This window comes from Mizuhopecten yessoensis, unplaced genomic scaffold, assembly GCF_002113885.1.
Source record: "Mizuhopecten yessoensis strain PY_sf001 unplaced genomic scaffold, ASM211388v2 scaffold11133, whole genome shotgun sequence".
In the NCBI taxonomy this organism is placed as follows: domain Eukaryota; kingdom Metazoa; phylum Mollusca; class Bivalvia; order Pectinida; family Pectinidae; genus Mizuhopecten; species Mizuhopecten yessoensis.
Genome location: NW_018408896.1, coordinates 919219 through 937436, shown reverse-complemented (window position 1 = coordinate 937436; position 18218 = coordinate 919219). Strand labels below are relative to the sequence as shown.

The 18218-nt window shown below is 36.5% G+C and overlaps 1 protein-coding gene across 4 annotated transcripts in view; it reads right to left on the bottom strand.

Annotated features, from left to right (window-relative positions):
• The window catches only part of LOC110466467 (regulator of G-protein signaling 12-like), a 90195-nt gene that overhangs the window by 41704 nt on the left and 30273 nt on the right, over positions 1-18218 (bottom strand). For all 4 annotated transcript variants that reach the window (XM_021522971.1, XM_021522974.1, XM_021522973.1 and 1 more), the window contains exon 3: positions 828-941. In XM_021522971.1, the coding sequence (XP_021378646.1) occupies positions 828-941 (114 nt within the window). The remainder of the gene's footprint in view (positions 1-827; positions 942-18218) is intronic.

The window sequence follows — 18218 nt, the reverse complement described above, 5'->3', positions numbered from 1 at the left end:
CGTGTCCCTGTATGACCTTCCTTCTGAGAATGGTCAGTCAATGTAAACGTGTCCCTGTATGACCTTCCTTCTAAGAATGGTCAGTCAATGTAACCATGTCCCTGTATGGCCTTCCTTCTGAGAATGGTCAGTCAATGTAACCGTGTCCCTGTATGACCTTCCTTCTGAGAATGGTCAGTCAATGTAAACGTGTCCCTGTATGACCTTCCTTCTGAGAATGGTCAGCCAATGTAAACGTGTCCCTGTATGACCTACCTCCTGAGACTTGCTGAATGGTCATTTGTAAACCACGTCCCATATGACCTTCCTAAAGGGAATGGTCGAGCAGTGGTAGTAACCTACACCCTTGTATGACCTACCTCGTGAGAATGGCTGAGGGGTTACTGTAACCTACACCCTTGTATGACCTACCTCGTGCGAATGGCTGAGGGGTTGCTGTAACCTACACTCTTGTATGACCTACCTCGTGAGAATGGCTGAGGGGCTGCCGTACCCTACACCCTTGTATGACCTACCTCGTGAGAATAGCTGAGGGGTTGCTGTAACCTACACCCTTGTATGACCTACCTCGTGAGAATGGCTGAGGGGTTGCTGTAACCTACACTATTGTATGACCTACCTCGTGAGAATGGCTGAGGGGTTGCTGTAACTTACACCCTTGTATGACCTACCTCGGGCGCAGGGCTGAGGGGTTGCTGTAACTTACACCCTTGTATGACCTACCTCGTGAGCATGGCTGAGGGGTTGCTGTAACCTACTCCCTTGTATGCCCTACCTCGTGAGAATGGCTGAGCGGTTGCTGTAACCTACACCCTTGTATGACCTACCTCGTGCGAATGGCTGAGGGGTTGCTGTAACCGAGACATCTTTCGGTGCCGGATGTTGTGTGGTTTGGCCCATCTTTCGCCCGAATCATCTACAGTCGTGCGTTCTTTCTCTCTCTACAACAGATACAGGAAACACATCAAACACTGTTGACAGACCCTTGCCCAGTAAATGGTGGGTCAATCTGATTATTGGAAACTTCTCTTGAAGTGGAATTAAGGGTATATGTGCAACCTGACAGTTTTACCTGGGATTTGCATGAGTTATCTCCCTTCATTTCCCTTTCTATCTACATTACATGTATGTATTTGCATGATTTATGATAAAGCGAGACTGTATCCCGAATAATGGTATTTATGTTAAAGGTAGAGTTTATATCGTACAACAAAATAAACTCTTTTTATAACTTTGTGTCATAGTCCTGACATCAAATTATGAATCTGAGGCTGGAATTTCTTATTATTCGTCCAAAAATTCATGTATCAAAATGCAGGCGCGGGCACCAGTACAGAAGATTTGATTGAAATGCCTATAAATAAACATTGTTGTAAACACGCCTTAATGATGTCACGCAGCAACATTTGGGACGTCAACAGGGCTTCCATGGTTTTGCTCAAAGGTGCAGGCAGTTTCGCCACCTTCAAACATTTAACTTATTTACAAGTAATCGAACGCAAACAATACTTTTAAAAAGATACTGGTTGATTGTATTCTAAATACACATTACATGAAAATGGAAACTGACAAATTTTCAAATCGCAGATCTTTCTGATCGTCATTTCCATAAACATGCATTGGATCATCAGTACATTGTATATGTACCAAAGTACACTTGTAGAAAAAACAATTTATTTGCATTAACTGCAATTAGCATTAAGATATGGGTATTTCCATGTGTATGTAATAAATTTACACTAAATAACAACCAACTGGCATCAGATTATGAGTTTAGTTGATGAGATGTCCGTTGCACAGACCAATTTTTTAAGATTCGTTGTGTTACAAGGTATTTCATAACTGTTTTGATTGAAAGTATAACTTTTCCCTTCTTATGAGGACCTCTTCTTGTCAAAATATTTGAAGGCTTTAACTGTGTTGAAGACTATGGTGACATTATTTACGTCACATCTTATGTATTATGACGTCATATGGCATTTTTGTCACAGGGTGGCGAATTTGGGTGCATGGCGAATTTGCCTGCACTAACGTTAGATTTGTTAAATAGAACACATCTGCAATGATTACAGTAGCTCATGAGTCTCTTTCACTCAATGTTAAAACATTCTGCAAACATACAATTTGTCGGCCAACTTACCAGGTAACATTTTGGATGAGTGTTTAAGTCTATCAACTTCAAGACAAATACAGAAGCATGTGGGATATTGAAACTCTATCAGTATATATACAGTAGACAGACATCAAATTTTCAAATGGCAAAGCAAAACCACTTGTTGTACACCCTTATAATTGTGTCCCAGCCAAGGCCATGCCATTAGCTATAGAGATACAGCTCATTTACTCCATACAAACTTTGACGAAAACTTCTTTCACATTTATCAGTATATATTTATAACAACTGCATTTGGCCCCTTAATATTATTACAACATTGTCCTCCTTCCAGATTTAATCTAATTGCAACCCCTTCCCAGGGTCACAATTATAGCAGCGGCATGAAAATATAATATACAAATGCAGCGTGTCGTGACAATACATACAATTGATATACCACTGTATATGTCAATATTTTGTGAAAGATATTTAGCTGAAAAAGTCTTAAAATCAAATATGACCAACCTTTAGGAAATGGTAGAAATCCTTGTAGGTAAATGTTAATGAAAGTTTTCGCATGTCTTTGTTCTTCTTTGGTTTCAGCATCAAGTGATCAGGTGTAAGAGCCCGCATGTAAGCATTGTTTTTATCAAACTGCATTTTTATTTATTACACCAATATTTCTCTTTCCAACAAGACAGAATATTAGCACAAAGATCTCAGGGATACAGAATCTGTCACATAGTTAATCCAGGTACTCGGGATAATTTCTCGCTGGATCCTAGAACAAGTATACCTGTTCTGTTTATCCTCATTAGATCCTATCAACGTACCTGCATTGTTCCTATGTGCTAAATCACAGAATCACCAGGTGATACAGATCTATTTGTCTATATACCTGTTGACGAGATAATCTACCTGTCCTTTCAAACTTGAAGTTCCTCTACCTGGTCAGGTGTGATTGTTTTCACCTATTCATTCACCACAGGAGACAAATGATTATCACTATAGACCGTTACAGAGATTCACTTGTTCTATTAATTATCCTGATTAATATCTGCCCCGAGGCTATCTACACTGACTGGACCACACCACAGCCAGTCGTCCACGACACAACACAGACACCTCAGGGTAACCGTTCATACAAATCAACAGACTTTCATCACATGTAGTACAAATGTTGGTACCTGTTGATTACCTGTAAAACGTTCAGTCAGAATGCAGCAACACGAAGTAATTCTATATTAACACTGACACAAATACAGGTAGACCAACATTATTTACTAACATGACACATTAGCACCACTTATCACCTTGGCTAATGGCTGGTCCTAACAGATAAGGTACCCTTCACTCCAAAGTTTACTGGATCTAAACTCTTACTCATTCAAACAAATCTATTTCAGATTTCGGACAAACCTTCATGACCATATATATCTAAAGCAATCCATCAGGGGAAACTTTCTACACATTTGTGACATAATCTTGTATCCTAATTTGAAATTAAAATCCATATCCACAGAATAGCACTTTTTTTCCTTCTAAACTTGATAAAAGTCGTCTCGGTGAAGCCGGGATATATAACGCTATATAAAGACTGATACATGCACGGCGGTTAGATGACACATCAATGTAAAATCACACAGGTATTGAAAAGTAAATTTGAATTTCAAATCCTATCTTTTAACCGGTGTGTTTACAGTTGGTAGCTGGTATGAAGTATTATGCCTCCTCGAAAGTAAATCCCAGCTGTACAGTCACACGACAGGTAAAACACACAACACATGCATTAACTCTTCTCATAAGCGCCCCATTCCAATAACGTCAAGATCACACATAGTCCCGCTAAAATCAACGAAAAAATCTTCCAACCAATTAGGCATTGAGAAACTGATTAGTTAGGAACGAAATCATAATAACATTTCCAAGAGAGGTGTACAACGGTTCACCAGCAAAACGACAGCACGTCAATCACAAGGAGTGCCAGTCAATTCTATTTCTCTACCTGTGTACCTAAGGCCTCCATAATCTCGTTAAAGGTAAGGCATTTCAATGTTTGTGTATGTCTCTATATCACCAACACAATCTTTCTCCAACAGACAATTTTCACAAGAGATCAAATACTATAAAGGTCCTAAGTAAATGGTGTTATTCTTATAACTTCTACTAGCCGGATCTCACGGTCCAGGTATACACCAATACATTCAGATCATCCTAAACACTAACAATGCTATGGACTCGTCTCCGCCGAGTAGAGAAAAATATCAGTTGACATAGATATTATAGTATTTGGTAAAGAATTTGATGAGAAGAATGCCATTCAGCGATTAAAGGTCTGACTATCTTACATTATTTAATATCAGTCCTATGTCAGGTGGCTTTGATTCCAATGAACACATTTCCAAATCATTGACCCCATATAGTACATTATGTGAATGCAGACCCATATTAATATCAGACTTTAACTATTTTTATACCTCTTAGTATGAAATTGATGTTTGTAACTGACAAAAGAAACATTGTCCTTGTCGGAATCTTTGAAAATAGGATCGAGGCGTCATTACGGTGATTATAAACACTAAGGTGTAACCTTCAAATGTCTTAATGAAAGGTAACCTTACGATTTAATGCATAACATTTCTTTTGACATATAGTCCGACAGTTTAATCTATCTGTGCATGTACGTTTGTAATTACATCGAGGGCTGGTGTGGAATACACCAGACAGACTAAACAAAGAAGCTGTCTGTGGAGTGGAAACAAGTCTATAATTATTTATGAATGATGAATTACAGAAGTACTAGTCTTAATTACATAATTGTCGTAATTTGTCCACAACTTGATATAAAAGACTTTAAAGTTTTTAAAAAAACACAGAAATCAATGTACACAAAAGTATACATTATCAGGAGAAACACTTTTTTGCTTGTAATACTTTCCAAGTATGGGGAAAATAAGCATAAGGTAATTGCAAATTTTATCGCAGAAGCAGAGAAACATTGGTTCTAGATTAATAGTGTTAATTAACTGATATGAACCAAACTCCTTATAAAGTTCCCCTTTTCTGGTCCAGGTGGCCTATTATTTTGCCATGTTTTACCTACTTAAGTCTTATATACCTATCTTCTTAAAACAGTTTGGAAAAGTGTTGCAAACATGAAATATTCCTAGGGTGGTTATTAGATTGAATAGTGAATACGGTACCTTATTATTGTTTAATTAAAACAGATGTGAACCATTGATATTCCTAGGGTAGTTATTAGATTGAATAGGGTACCTTATTATTGTTTATTCCTAGGGTGGTTATTAGATTGAATAGGGTACCTTATTATTGTTTATTCCTAGGATGGTTATTAGATTGAATAGGGTACCTTATTATTGTTTATTCCTAGGGTGGTTATTAGATTGAATAGGGTACCTTATTATTGTTTATTCCTAGGGTGGTTATTAGATTGAATAGGGTACCTTATTATTGTTTATTCCTAGGTAGTCCGATATATGTCAGTATCATTTTTATTGACATTATTTTGTAAAAATATTGTGTCTTTCATTTTTTTTTCAAAATTCACTCCATTTTACATAAATTTCCATTTAAAAACCTTAAAATTCTGACATCCTATATGGTTTTTTTGTGGCAGAATATTTTCTTTACTTTAAAGCAATATAACTACAAAATTTGAAGAAATTCTACTGAGAAATGGTGACACAATCCTATTACCTTAAGGATATATATTGATTCATTTTTTACAGTGTTCATTGTGAGGAACTCTCCTAGAGTGAAGTTACGTATCTCAGTAAGTTAAGTGGGTACAAATTAGGCCATGCATATGTGTCATTAAGAACTAAAATAAAATAATGTTTGGTATAAAATGACATGTGTTTCGAAGTTTCACTGCCCTAGATACATAATTCAGACGTACATGTTATATTCTGATTTGGCCTAGTCTTTTCCTTGGTCCACAGGTGGTACCTAAAATCATATCTTGTCAATGACAAAGTTAAGTATTTACGAAAAGACTTAGATCCTACCCCAGTAACCCCTGTGTGTTATCTACGACTCCTAACCAAAATATCTACACGGGCAATGGCGGCCTGAGACAATGACTGTCAGGAACTATGTCACAGCTCTGTCACAATGCCAGACGATTGGACAGCAGCCATCTCTCAAGGAAACAATCCTCAAAGGAACAAACAAGCCAGAGTTTAAGTGATCTAACGAGACATGTCCTGACATAGGAACTTGTCCAACATCGCTAACAAAGTTTTCAACAATGACCTATCTACTGGTCATAGCATGTCAATACCACCAGAAAAACAGAACAACAAAGTTAATGACTCAACGTTTTAAGCCAAAATATGCACTGCTGTTACTCTGAGTTTGAATATAAGTAGTCCAGATAGTGCGTTATAATTAGGGTGGTGACGATATATCACGATATTTTGAATAGAGTACCACACAATATTGTATAGGATGACATGATACTCCTAGGACATTTTCCGGATTTTGAAATTTAATCTACTCCTATCCATTCCAATACGGTGAGCTCCAGCTCCCCCTCGGCATGCTTGTTGAAAGTGGAATCGTTTGAAACTTTAAAGTCATGCTTATGTCGGACTATTTATTCTATTTCCTGTTGTACTATTGCCATTAAAAATGTGTTACATAACTTTTCTCTTTACTTCTACTGTTACTGTATGTATCGTGACCACAGTATCGTGATACATATCGTATCGTGACCACAGTATAGTGATACATATCGTATCGTCATGTTAATGTATCAATGCAGCCCTAGATGGTATTACAAACTGTCCCTGTTAGCAGTCATCCTCTGTGCCGAGTAGCTATATATAGTTCGGAACGTGTGCGGCCGTATTTTCTTCCTTATTTACAAAGCTACTTGTACCTTTTCATTCGGAAAAATGCACTTGCCTACAATGTTATTGTTTTCGTTTTGTATTCAGAGCTTAGCTTGTTAAAAGACTGGTTAGTTTGTGGAGTCAAAAGCATTAATATTCAAAATGCTATTTTTGAGAAATAATTTCAAATTTTCAAGTCTTTTTGTTTTACTTCTCTGCAGATAAATCATTTTGGATATCTCTTTACTTTTTAACAAACATGTATGCTACCAGGTAGATTAAGTGTCACACTAATCTGCTGTTAATCTGCTGTTAATCTAATCAGAAGTTGAAAAACTCAGCCCTTGACAGTTTTGTGATTTTCTCAAAAAATATTTCGGGAAAATCTGCAGCTGTTTTCAGAAAATACATTTAAAATTCTCATGGGAAAAACACGATCTGAATGAAAAATCACCAGCGGGCCTAGTCTACTTGGAAATATGGTACTCTTTGGTAACTGATATGTCATATTTATATTAGTACAGTCACTGAAAAAAGTTATAATATGGCATGAAACAGAAAAAATACATACACGCTGTGTTCTAAAGGTGAGTATCAAATTTGTTATTGTTTTTACTAAGCCAACTGAGTAACAGAAGAATTCTTCGATCCTGACATAACAAAACTGTGTGTGGTTGATCCCGAGACGGGAGATGTACTGTAAGTAGGGGTATGAATAGGCTACATAAGAAAGCTGTTGACCTGTCACTTTTTGTTTAACTAATGACTCTAAGTCTGCCACACAAGTCAGGTTGTTAGGATATCAAAACATCTGCATTAAGATATCAGGTATAAAATGCAAAATTTTAATTTTTTCTTACTTTACATATCTGCATTACAAAAAGCCAATATAAGAACAAAGATTCTGTGCTCGCCATTGTCACCACTGACTAATATATAAATGAATGATCACCAAATGTTTTAGAATTTACTTGGTATCCTTGGGCACTGTACGCCTGTACTATCAGGGTGAATTCCAGATTAAGTGATTATTCATTCCTATCTACCCTCTTAAATGTTAGGGAGAAGTGAGATTAATTTCTGTGGTATGTCACATTTAAATAACGACATCAGGAAGTTTAAAGTGTGACCGACTTCAGGAAAGGGAAAAAACTAGAAAGCCATAGACATAATAATACCACATCGCTCCCCCTCCTCCATTCCCCCTTTGCTTGCTTGCATCATTAGCAAGTATTATCTCACAACAGGTTTTTTAATGTCTTATTATATTGTGATGCTGAAATGTTCAGAAAATCAATGAAGCATAAAATGTAAGTCAACTAAGCATCAGCAACATGTGTTTAGTAAATAAACCCTAGTTACATCATTGATGCAAGTATTATCTTTGTAGCACCTAGATTTACCCAGATATGGACATAATATGTTTCTTATGCTAAATGTATATATTAAGAAATCACTGAAGCATAAAATGTAGGTCAAATTCAGCATCTGCAACATGCACTCAGTAGAGAGACTCTACTTTCAGTTACCTCAATATGGACTGACAAAGCATTTCAATATCCCCTTCAACTTTGCTGAGTGGGGGATAAATATCAGGAATTAGGAACAATATAGACATTACAAATAGTTCTATAGGATGATTTAGAAATCCTGGTGATGCATTACGTCAACTTACCCTTGAAACAATTCTGGTAACTCGCGCGGCCAAGTCCCCAACACTGGGTAAACTCAGTGTTTCCCACTGAAAGTAGTTCTGGGCTGTTGTCATCAACCCTCGTGGTGAAAATATTCCTACAGACATTTCCAGGGAATCCATACTGCCCCATTAGAATCAACTTTCTTCTAGTTGTATCACACCCAGCTATACTCCAACCATCTTACAAGGTATCACACTCAGCTATACTCCAAACATCTTACAAGAAGTTACCATAGCCAGCTTTTTATGCTCCAAACTTACAAGGTGTCATAACCAGCTATGCTCCAAATACAATACAAGTTATCAAAGCCAGCTTCATATGTTTCAAACTTCTGAGTTAACAAATCCAGCAATGTTCCAAATTTCTGAGTTAACAAATCCAGCAATGCCTCCAAAATTCTGAGTTAACGAATCCAGCAATGCTCCCAAACTTCGGAGTTAACGATTCCAGCAATGCTCCCAAACTTCGGAGTTAACGAATCCAGCAATGCTCCCAAACTTCAGAGTTAACGCTACAGCTATGCTCAAAACACGCTACAGCTATGCTCAAAACTTCTGAGTTAACAAATCCAGCTATGCTCAAAACTTCTGAGTTAACAAACCCAGCTATACTCAAAACTTCGGAATTAACAAATCCAGCTATGCTTAAAATTTTTGAGTTACCACATCGAGGTACACCAAACTTTTGAGTCAACGATCCAGCTATGCTCCAAAATTCTTACAAAGAGGCATTCCCATTAACACCAGCTTAATATGCTTCAAACTTCTGATATCACAGCCGGCTTCACTCCCTCTAACATCAACTTCCTCATATCTATGTTACATACAGAGCGAACAGTTTTAATTATTACAACAGCCAGTTATATAAGTCCTTCCAAGTGCTCTTCTAGTGACCAGCCTCAGTGGTAATTCAGCTATAGCTTCCTGTCAATGCGAGATGTATATTCTGCAGTTATATAACACTTTCCTTCGTATAGTGTTACATCTTTTTATAGCTCAAAATATTGTCCACATATTCATACTAAGTTTCTTTGATAAACAATCCAGTAAAAAAAAAACTTTCCACACAAAAGCTGTTACCGTACAGTCTGCTCCATTTAGGCTCTGCACATCCTATCTGTAGATCGTAGCCTTTTGTCGGAATGCTCAATTGACTATATAGCAGAGATGACGGAAGTATTGTAATGAATACATCTTCTAAGAGTCCCTGTAAAAACGTTCTTCATGTCCATTCAACAGTTCAATTTCAGTGTAAAAGTACAACTTTCCCAGCACATCCATTTGTTTCAAACATATGTACTAAATTTTGTCAGGGTATCGGTGATGCGTAACGACCTCTGACCTGGGAGGCTCCATCCAGTGATTTTCTTACTTGCTCAAGGTGTGTACCCATTGTGTATATATCGCACAGCATTTTCTTCACGGTGTATTAATTCACAAAGGAAATATTTTCTACTGTGTAACCTATATTACAAACTATATCTTCTCCTGACACAATACAGAACTGCAGTACGTCTGCCAGGGAAGCCAGATCTATCGGTCACGGGGCGGTCATCACGACAGACTGGGATACATTTGTTTCATAGGACAACATACATATATACATCTTTGCATGTTGGAGGATTATAATGATGGAACACAAAACTAAATCCAAACTTACACGAAACACCTAATACTCGTAAAGCTGTGCTTGACAATGAGTAAGGTGGCCACAATAGATAGCTATTATGTATAAACCCTAAACCGCTCCAAACCTGTCTTTTGTTCCTGTACTTCAGTACAACTGGACACGCTACATTCTGTTCTGGAACGTAGCATTCACTTAATTTGACAGATACATTTGTAATATGACACGCTTACTAAGCATGATAGAAAAGGACAGTTAATACGTCTGTGTGATGTTTTGATAAATCACTGGTATGATAGCACTCTAAAAGCTTTATGAGGTACGAGACAGATTATCCCAGCTGACATGAAATAAAATCATTCTTTAGAAGAAAATACAGAAAACCTCTACAATAACAGTAAACACTGATTAGCCCTAACCTAGTTTCCTTGACACCACACAAAACTGCATCACTGTTGTAAACCTCGATATGTTTTACCAATAGGCTTTAATCCCTAAGTGCTGCTTTGACTAACAGGTGCTCCTATGACCCACTTCTCAAAAGTAAACCATCTGATATTTCATTAGTCCTGCCTAGTTTTGCCATGCAATCAGAAATTGTTGAGCATGCTGAACCTGTAAAAACAGACAACCTGTCTTAGGCAACCAACTGTTTAATGTGACCTCTTTGTAGCTGAGACCACCAATGTATAATAGAAACAGTCTTATACATAAATTATCTTAGTTTGAGTTCGACAAAAAGAATTTAGAACAAGATTTTAATGAGGTGCTTAAGTTGATTTTTATGAAGCTCAAATTAAACAGGGTGAGTTGAGGTGATTTTATCTTTGACATCCACATCTTGATGTCACACCTTTAATATAACAAAACCACGTTTAAATTCTGACATCACAGCAATTGATATTAAGGTTCATATATATATACGCAACAATCTAATTAAAATCATATGTTACATGGCTTCGTTAACTTCTTACTACGCCTGAACATCTGAGTGTGCCGCGGTCAGGGTCACGTTCAGGTGACCTTTATATTTATAAATACTCATTAAATTTTGACCAATCAGAGACCTTCTTTCAAAAGGGCGCTCAGAGTTTTAACAACTATTAATCGATTAATATGGCGGACATTGATGAGAATGATGCGAAAGTTCTGAAGTTATTTGAGATTGATTGTCTGAAACCCGAACAGAAAAAAAAATTGAAGCTTTATTAGAGAAGAAAGACTGTATGGTGGTGTTGCTTCGTAGAAACGTCAGTTCCCGCCGCCATATTTGTTTTGCCAGTGCGCCTCTGATTGGTTCAGCTAAAGGTCACTTGAACGTGACCCTGACCGCGGCACATTCAGATGTTCAGGCAAAGCCATGTAACAGATGATCTTAATCAGATTGATATATGCAAATACATGTATATGACATGGATGTAATTTAATTTAATTTGTTTCTAACAATCTTAATTGTTTGTTTACTGTTATAATTATCATTTAACTATTGTTCAATCAATTAACTTTTCTCCTAAGTGATATTATTTCAAACTAGAAATACATATGTGATGTGCAATTGGGATGGTGGTCAGTATACATTGTCTAAATAAGGGACCAATCGTATTAATTTATTAAATGACAGCCGTTATTATAAAAGCAGTTGTTAATTCGCCCTGGAGAGGTCATTTACTACAGATCTGACAGTATAATTAAGTTTATTCTCTAACTGCACCATAAAAACCTTAAGCTCCTACCCAGAAAGGCTGTAGTGCATGAACTCACACATATTTAATTTCCTGCCGATTGAGAATTGTGCAAGAATATTTCTGGTATAAAGAAGAATTTTTTTCTGTGAAACACAGGAAGAGGTAGCGACAATCTAACTTTTAATATGTAACCCTGCTTTGGTAAGGCTGTATCCTACTTAGGGATGTCAATTACCAGATCTATTATCGCCAAACTAAGGAAGTTGTAAGCATAATCCAAGTATTCCATGACAAAAGCACTTATAGTCTAGGAGCAAATTGCTTGACACTCTAAGTACCAGCGTTTCCAAAAAAGAAACTTTGGGGCTAACAATTGACACGTTTACAGGGCCATGAATCACAGTTTACATACAAGAGGTATTCCCATCTAATACCCGAGTCTTACTGACATCACTTCTTCACATTCATGAAAGGTTTAAATAACCTATATTGAAGAAATTGATGACCTTGGTTTATTCATTTTTTTTTAAGCATATCCAAAATGATTTAAACGATATTTTACAGACCATAGCTTGACCTATTTAGTATATGTAAAGACCATAGATTGACCTATTAAGTAAATGTATTTCTAAGTTGCCAGTAGATGTGGACATTTAACCTCTTTGTACATTGCAAGTACAAGATATAACTTTATATATTTGTAGAATTTTAACTTGGATGAATGTGGGGTTTTTTTGCATACAGTTAGCATATGTTCTGCCACAAAAAATATCAATCTTATTTCTTTTTTTAGACAGAGAGACAAAAATAGGATGGGGGCTTTACTGCAGGCACCGACCCTGTTCTCTGGACATTTGCTGAAGTGGGGAGGGGTCTTATTTGCAGTCAAATATGGTCATCTTGCAGTGACAATATTACATATTCTGTCATATAAGCAAATCACATAAGACAACAGTGTAAATATTCCCTAGTCATGTAGGCAAAATTACAGTACAGACAAGTGTAAGATTAATATAGACAAGCTCTCAAACTATGGTAATCTTTGTCAATCAATTTCACACTAAAATACAAGTGAATGACAAGCAGATACATAATACAGTAAAATATACACACTAGCTTTCTACAGGTGTGTTATATAGGTGTCCTAAGTTGTACACTTCTACAGGTGTGTAATATAGGTGTCCTAAGTAGTACACTTCTACAGGTATGTTATATAGGTGTCCTAAGTTGTACACTTCTACAGAGGTGTGATATAGGTGTCCTAAGTTGTACACTTCTACAGGAGTGTAATATAGGTGTCCTAAGTAGTACACTTCTACAGGTGTGTTATATAGGAGTCCTAAGTTGTACACTTCTACAGGTGTGTTCTATAGGTGTCCTAAGTTGTACACTTCTACAGGTATGTTATATAGGGGTCCTAAGTTGTACACTTCTACAGGTGTGTTATATAGTTGTCATAAGTAGTACACTTCTACAGGTGTGTTATATAGGGGTCCTTAGTTGTGCACTTCTACAGGTGTGTTATATAGGTGTCCTTAGTTGTGCACTTCTACCGGTGTGTTATATAGGTGTCCTAAGTAGTACACTTCTACAGGTATGTTATATAGGTGTCCTAAGTTGTACACTTCTACAGGTATGTTATATAGGGGTCCTAAGTTGTACACTTCTACAGGTGTGTTATATATGTGTCCTAAGTTGTACACTTCTACAGAGGTGTGATATAGGTGTCCTAAGTTGTACACTTCTACAGAGGTGTTATATAGGTGTCCTAAGTTGTACACTTCTACAGGGGTGTTATATAGGGGTCCTAAGTAGTACACTTCTACAGGTGTGTTATATAGGTGTCCTTAGTTGTGCACTTCTACCGGTGTGTTATATAGGTGTCCTAAGTAGTACACTTATACAGGTGTGTTATATAGGTGTCCTAAGTTGTACAGTTCTACAGGTGTGTAATATAGGTGTCCTAAGTAGTACACTTCTACAGGTATGTTATATAGGTGTCCTAAGTTGTACACTTCTACAGGTGGGTTATATAGGTGTCCTAAGTAGTACACTTCTCCAGGTGTGTTATATAGGTGTCCTAAGTTGTACACTTCTACAGAGGTGTGATATAGGTGTCCTAAGTTGTACACTTCTACAGGAGTGTTATATAGGTGTCCTAAGTTGTACACTTCTACAGGGGTGTTATATAGGTGTCCTAAGTTGTACACTTCTACAGGGGTGTTATATAGGTGTCCTAAGTTGTACACTTCTACAGAGGTGTTATATCGGTGTCCTAAGTTGTACACTTCTACAGGTGTGGTATATAGGTGTCCTAAGTAGTACACTTCTACAGGTATGTTATATAGGTGTCCTAAGTTGTACACTTCTACAGGTGGGTTATATAGGTGTCCTTAGTTGTGCACTTCTACAGGTTTGTTATATAGGTGTCCTAAGTTGTACACTTCTACAGAGGTGTGATATAGGTGTCCTAAGTTGTACACTTCTACAGGGGTGTTATATAGGTGTCCTAAGTTGTACACTTCTACAGGTATGTTATAAAGGTGTCCTAAGTAGTACACTTCTACAGGTGTGTTATATAGGTGTCCTTAGTTGTGCACTTCTACCGGTGTGTTATATAGGTGTCCTAAGTAGTACACTTATACAGGTGTGTTATATAGGTGTCCTAAGTTGTACAGTTCTACAGGTGTGTAATATAGGTGTCCTAAGTAGTACACTTCTACAGGTGTGTTATATAGGTGTCCTTAGTTGTGCACTTCTACAGGTGTGTTATATAGGTGTCCTAAGTAGTACACTTCTACAGGTGTGTTATATAGGTGTCCTAAGTTGTACACTTCTACAGGTGTGTTATATAGGTGGCCTAAGTAGTTCCCTTCTATCGGTATTTATAGGTGTTCAAACAGGTGTTTTATGTGTCTCCTCCTTGTCTAGGAGAGTCAATGTTCCCAGGTTATTTGTGACAAAATTGATATGCACAAATTTATTTAAAGATTTAAATGACTGAATTATAAAATCTTGCAAATTTCTTTCCATCTTTTCTAGTTAACTTAATATCTTTTCAACATTAGTTGATATATAAATATTTCCTTCTTCCCTTTCTATTGTAAACATTATTTTTTCTAACTAGTAATTAAATCCATTTATATAGAAGGAAACAATATTCGTTTGTGATGTCAGAATGCCTTATAAAACTCCTATGACACCTCGACATATGTGCCCAAGAATTGCCAGTTAACTTTTCAGTTAAAATTAATAAGTCCAAAGCTTTATATAACATCCTTGTATTAAGAGAAATCTACGTCTGACAACAAAACTGCGTAAGTATTTATAGCAATGTATATAAATCATTTAAGCTTATGGACAAAAACTTTTATTTCACAAAACTGTAGTGTCAGCGTGCCCCGAATCCTCATGTCCTTATAAACACTTTGACTAGTACAAGTAAAGCTTAAGCATGCTACTTATATCACATAAAATCAAATTTCTTCTTCAAATACAGCATGATGCTTGTTTAAAATTTAACTTTCTGGAGTCATCTGAGGTAAAACTGATTTCGATCAAAGCTAGGGCTAAGTTGTTATGTTTGTGTAAAATGCATCAAATTTGAATTCCAGCTGACAGTGAAATATATTTCAGGGCCGATTCAAATTATAAAGTAGCTATACAGAGCACTTCACAGGGCCATTTCAATGGCATGCTCACGAAGTAGGGGGGGGTGTCTATATTATCTAAGTGTGAAGTCAATAAATCTTAAAAGTGCTTGATCATTATTAACTATATTTGGAAGGTCAGTATTATAGGTTAAAAACTGTGCTTGATACCTCTATTTGTACACTCAAGAAAAAACAATTTTAAAGTTTTTACCAGACATAATCTAGGAAAAGATTTAGTAACAGGTACCCAGTTGTCTTCCTCAGGTAAGTGGACCACAGGTAGGAACTGCACATCAATATTGACCAAATGATATGACAACGCACTATGGTGACAGAACATTTCTAGTGACTCAAGGTCATCCAAGTGTTTGGATAAGTGACTTCCTGTGTAACCTCATTGAGATCTATTGCAGCACAGACCTCACACAAAAACTCAATTGAACTATTTTAAATACTTGATATTTATTACTATTAATAGTTCCCAGTGAAACTTAAGTCTATAGTCATATAAAGAAAATTTAACATGTGTGTACCTTTTTAAGTTCAGCAAAGACAAACAGATTGACCCCAGAGTTTTATTTTTTTGACCTATCACAGATTTAAATGTAGTGACTTGTCTCCACTTATGTCAAAGTTTCCAAGAGAAAAGAATATTTTCCAAGTCTGAATATTTATGATGTACTTTGTAATGATTTTTTTGTAACACTTATGTCTGCGATTCATAAATGTATATATATACCATGTCATTGCACCTCAATCAAGAATGCTGTTAGACATTCATTGGCCAAGAACAGTTGCACTTTGACCCCCTAGAAAGTTTTAACACGTTAATATGTTTTTTTATAGAGGACCCAATTTAATGTCACTACTAAATTCTGTCATTGACAGTAAAACCGTATGTTGGCTTGATGCCAATTTTGAAGTGAGGTTGATAACAAAAAAAGATATGTTTGGATAATTCTAATTTATAATCTATCGGGCCTTTCCTTGATGCAATAAGTTTATCATGGAGCCATCTTAAGAATACAGGGGGTCAGTAAATAAACTACGGGGGTTCAATAAGTGGTTAATATTTATCAGGGTGATGCCGGATGTTTCATAGTTTTTCAATGACCTACTTTAGGAATAATTTGTGGTTGCAAGTATTACAATTGTGGTTAACCCTTTCACCACCATAGACCATGATGGTCTCATACGCATAAATGCATGGTAGAGTCTACAAAAGCTACCAAGGGGTGAAGGATTAACCAAATGCACAAATATATCTAACAGGTTGGTTCAGTAACAACTAACACCAAGCAATACAGAAAATTAATTCAAACCACATTTTCCTGCTTTGATAGTGAGGTTTATATACAGCAATTCAACTGCATTTTACTTTCAAATGTGTATGATTCTGTTACAAAAGACTCTCTGAAAACTGACCTGTTTTTTAATATACCTGGATACATAATCAAATGCCATGGTAACCGGAAACACTGGGGTTAAAGGTCGGTATACGGCGTGAACTACTGGTACATCTTCCTGCATGTCGTAATTCCGATACTTGGACTTCCAGCCAATCAAATTAGACATTTTGGATATCTTCTAAAACACTTATTTTTCACATTTCAATCACCATGGAAACAGGAGCTCCAACTTTAACCACATTTCTTCCTGTCACAGGTTTGAAAATCTTTTCTTCCGTGTAAAGTACTCCTCCAACATGGTTCAGTTCAAAATTTAAACGCTATAATGACAGTTGATTGAATTGCTTCCATGGAAAGGCAGATATTTATTCCTGGTCATAGAAATTATGCCTGTGATTTAATATCCATGTCTTATCAACATCAAAACTGTTTTCCAAATTTCTTGCCATCTCTTTCCAAATTTAAAGTTTTCATGATTCCCTGATCTAAGAGTTTCTTCTTTAGTTATTAGGAGCACAGTAAAAAAAAATACCCTTTACATTGCTTTCTCTGTCATGGCCCTACTCTATGTATATAAACATACAAATCTTTTGTCCTCGGTAATCAAGCCTTAAGTCTACTCAATCAAAACTTTCACAGACTGCGTTTCAAAATCTCAGCCTTTCATAAAGAACTTATTAAAAACCACATTTGTATGTTAATTGTAAATCTGCGTCTAGAAGATTAGTACACTAAAACCCTAAAGAGTATTCTTATTTGAGAACGTGTCTATTGTGATAAAACATATATGTATACAAGTCTGGTATAATGCCAAACCAAAAGTACCACTGTAGGCTAATAGGCTAACAATAGGTTACACATGGATCAGTTCTGATCTGGTATTGATCTCTGTACACTTCAGTAGTGAACCTGCACACAGCTGTCAATAGGTTTAGTTAGTGTTAAAAGCGTCCCAACACCACACCACAACAACTTAATTATTTTTGACGCCATAACACCCAATATACTATAGCATGCACCACCCCAACATTAGGTGATATACATTACTGCTTCCTCCCCAATATAATTCTCCCTATACCACCTTACGCCAAAATAATCTTGTCTATACACAATATTTCACCTGTAAATGACTCTTTCAACACCATGCTCAACTCAAATATAATTCTCCCTATACCGCTCCATCCCATAATAGTCCTC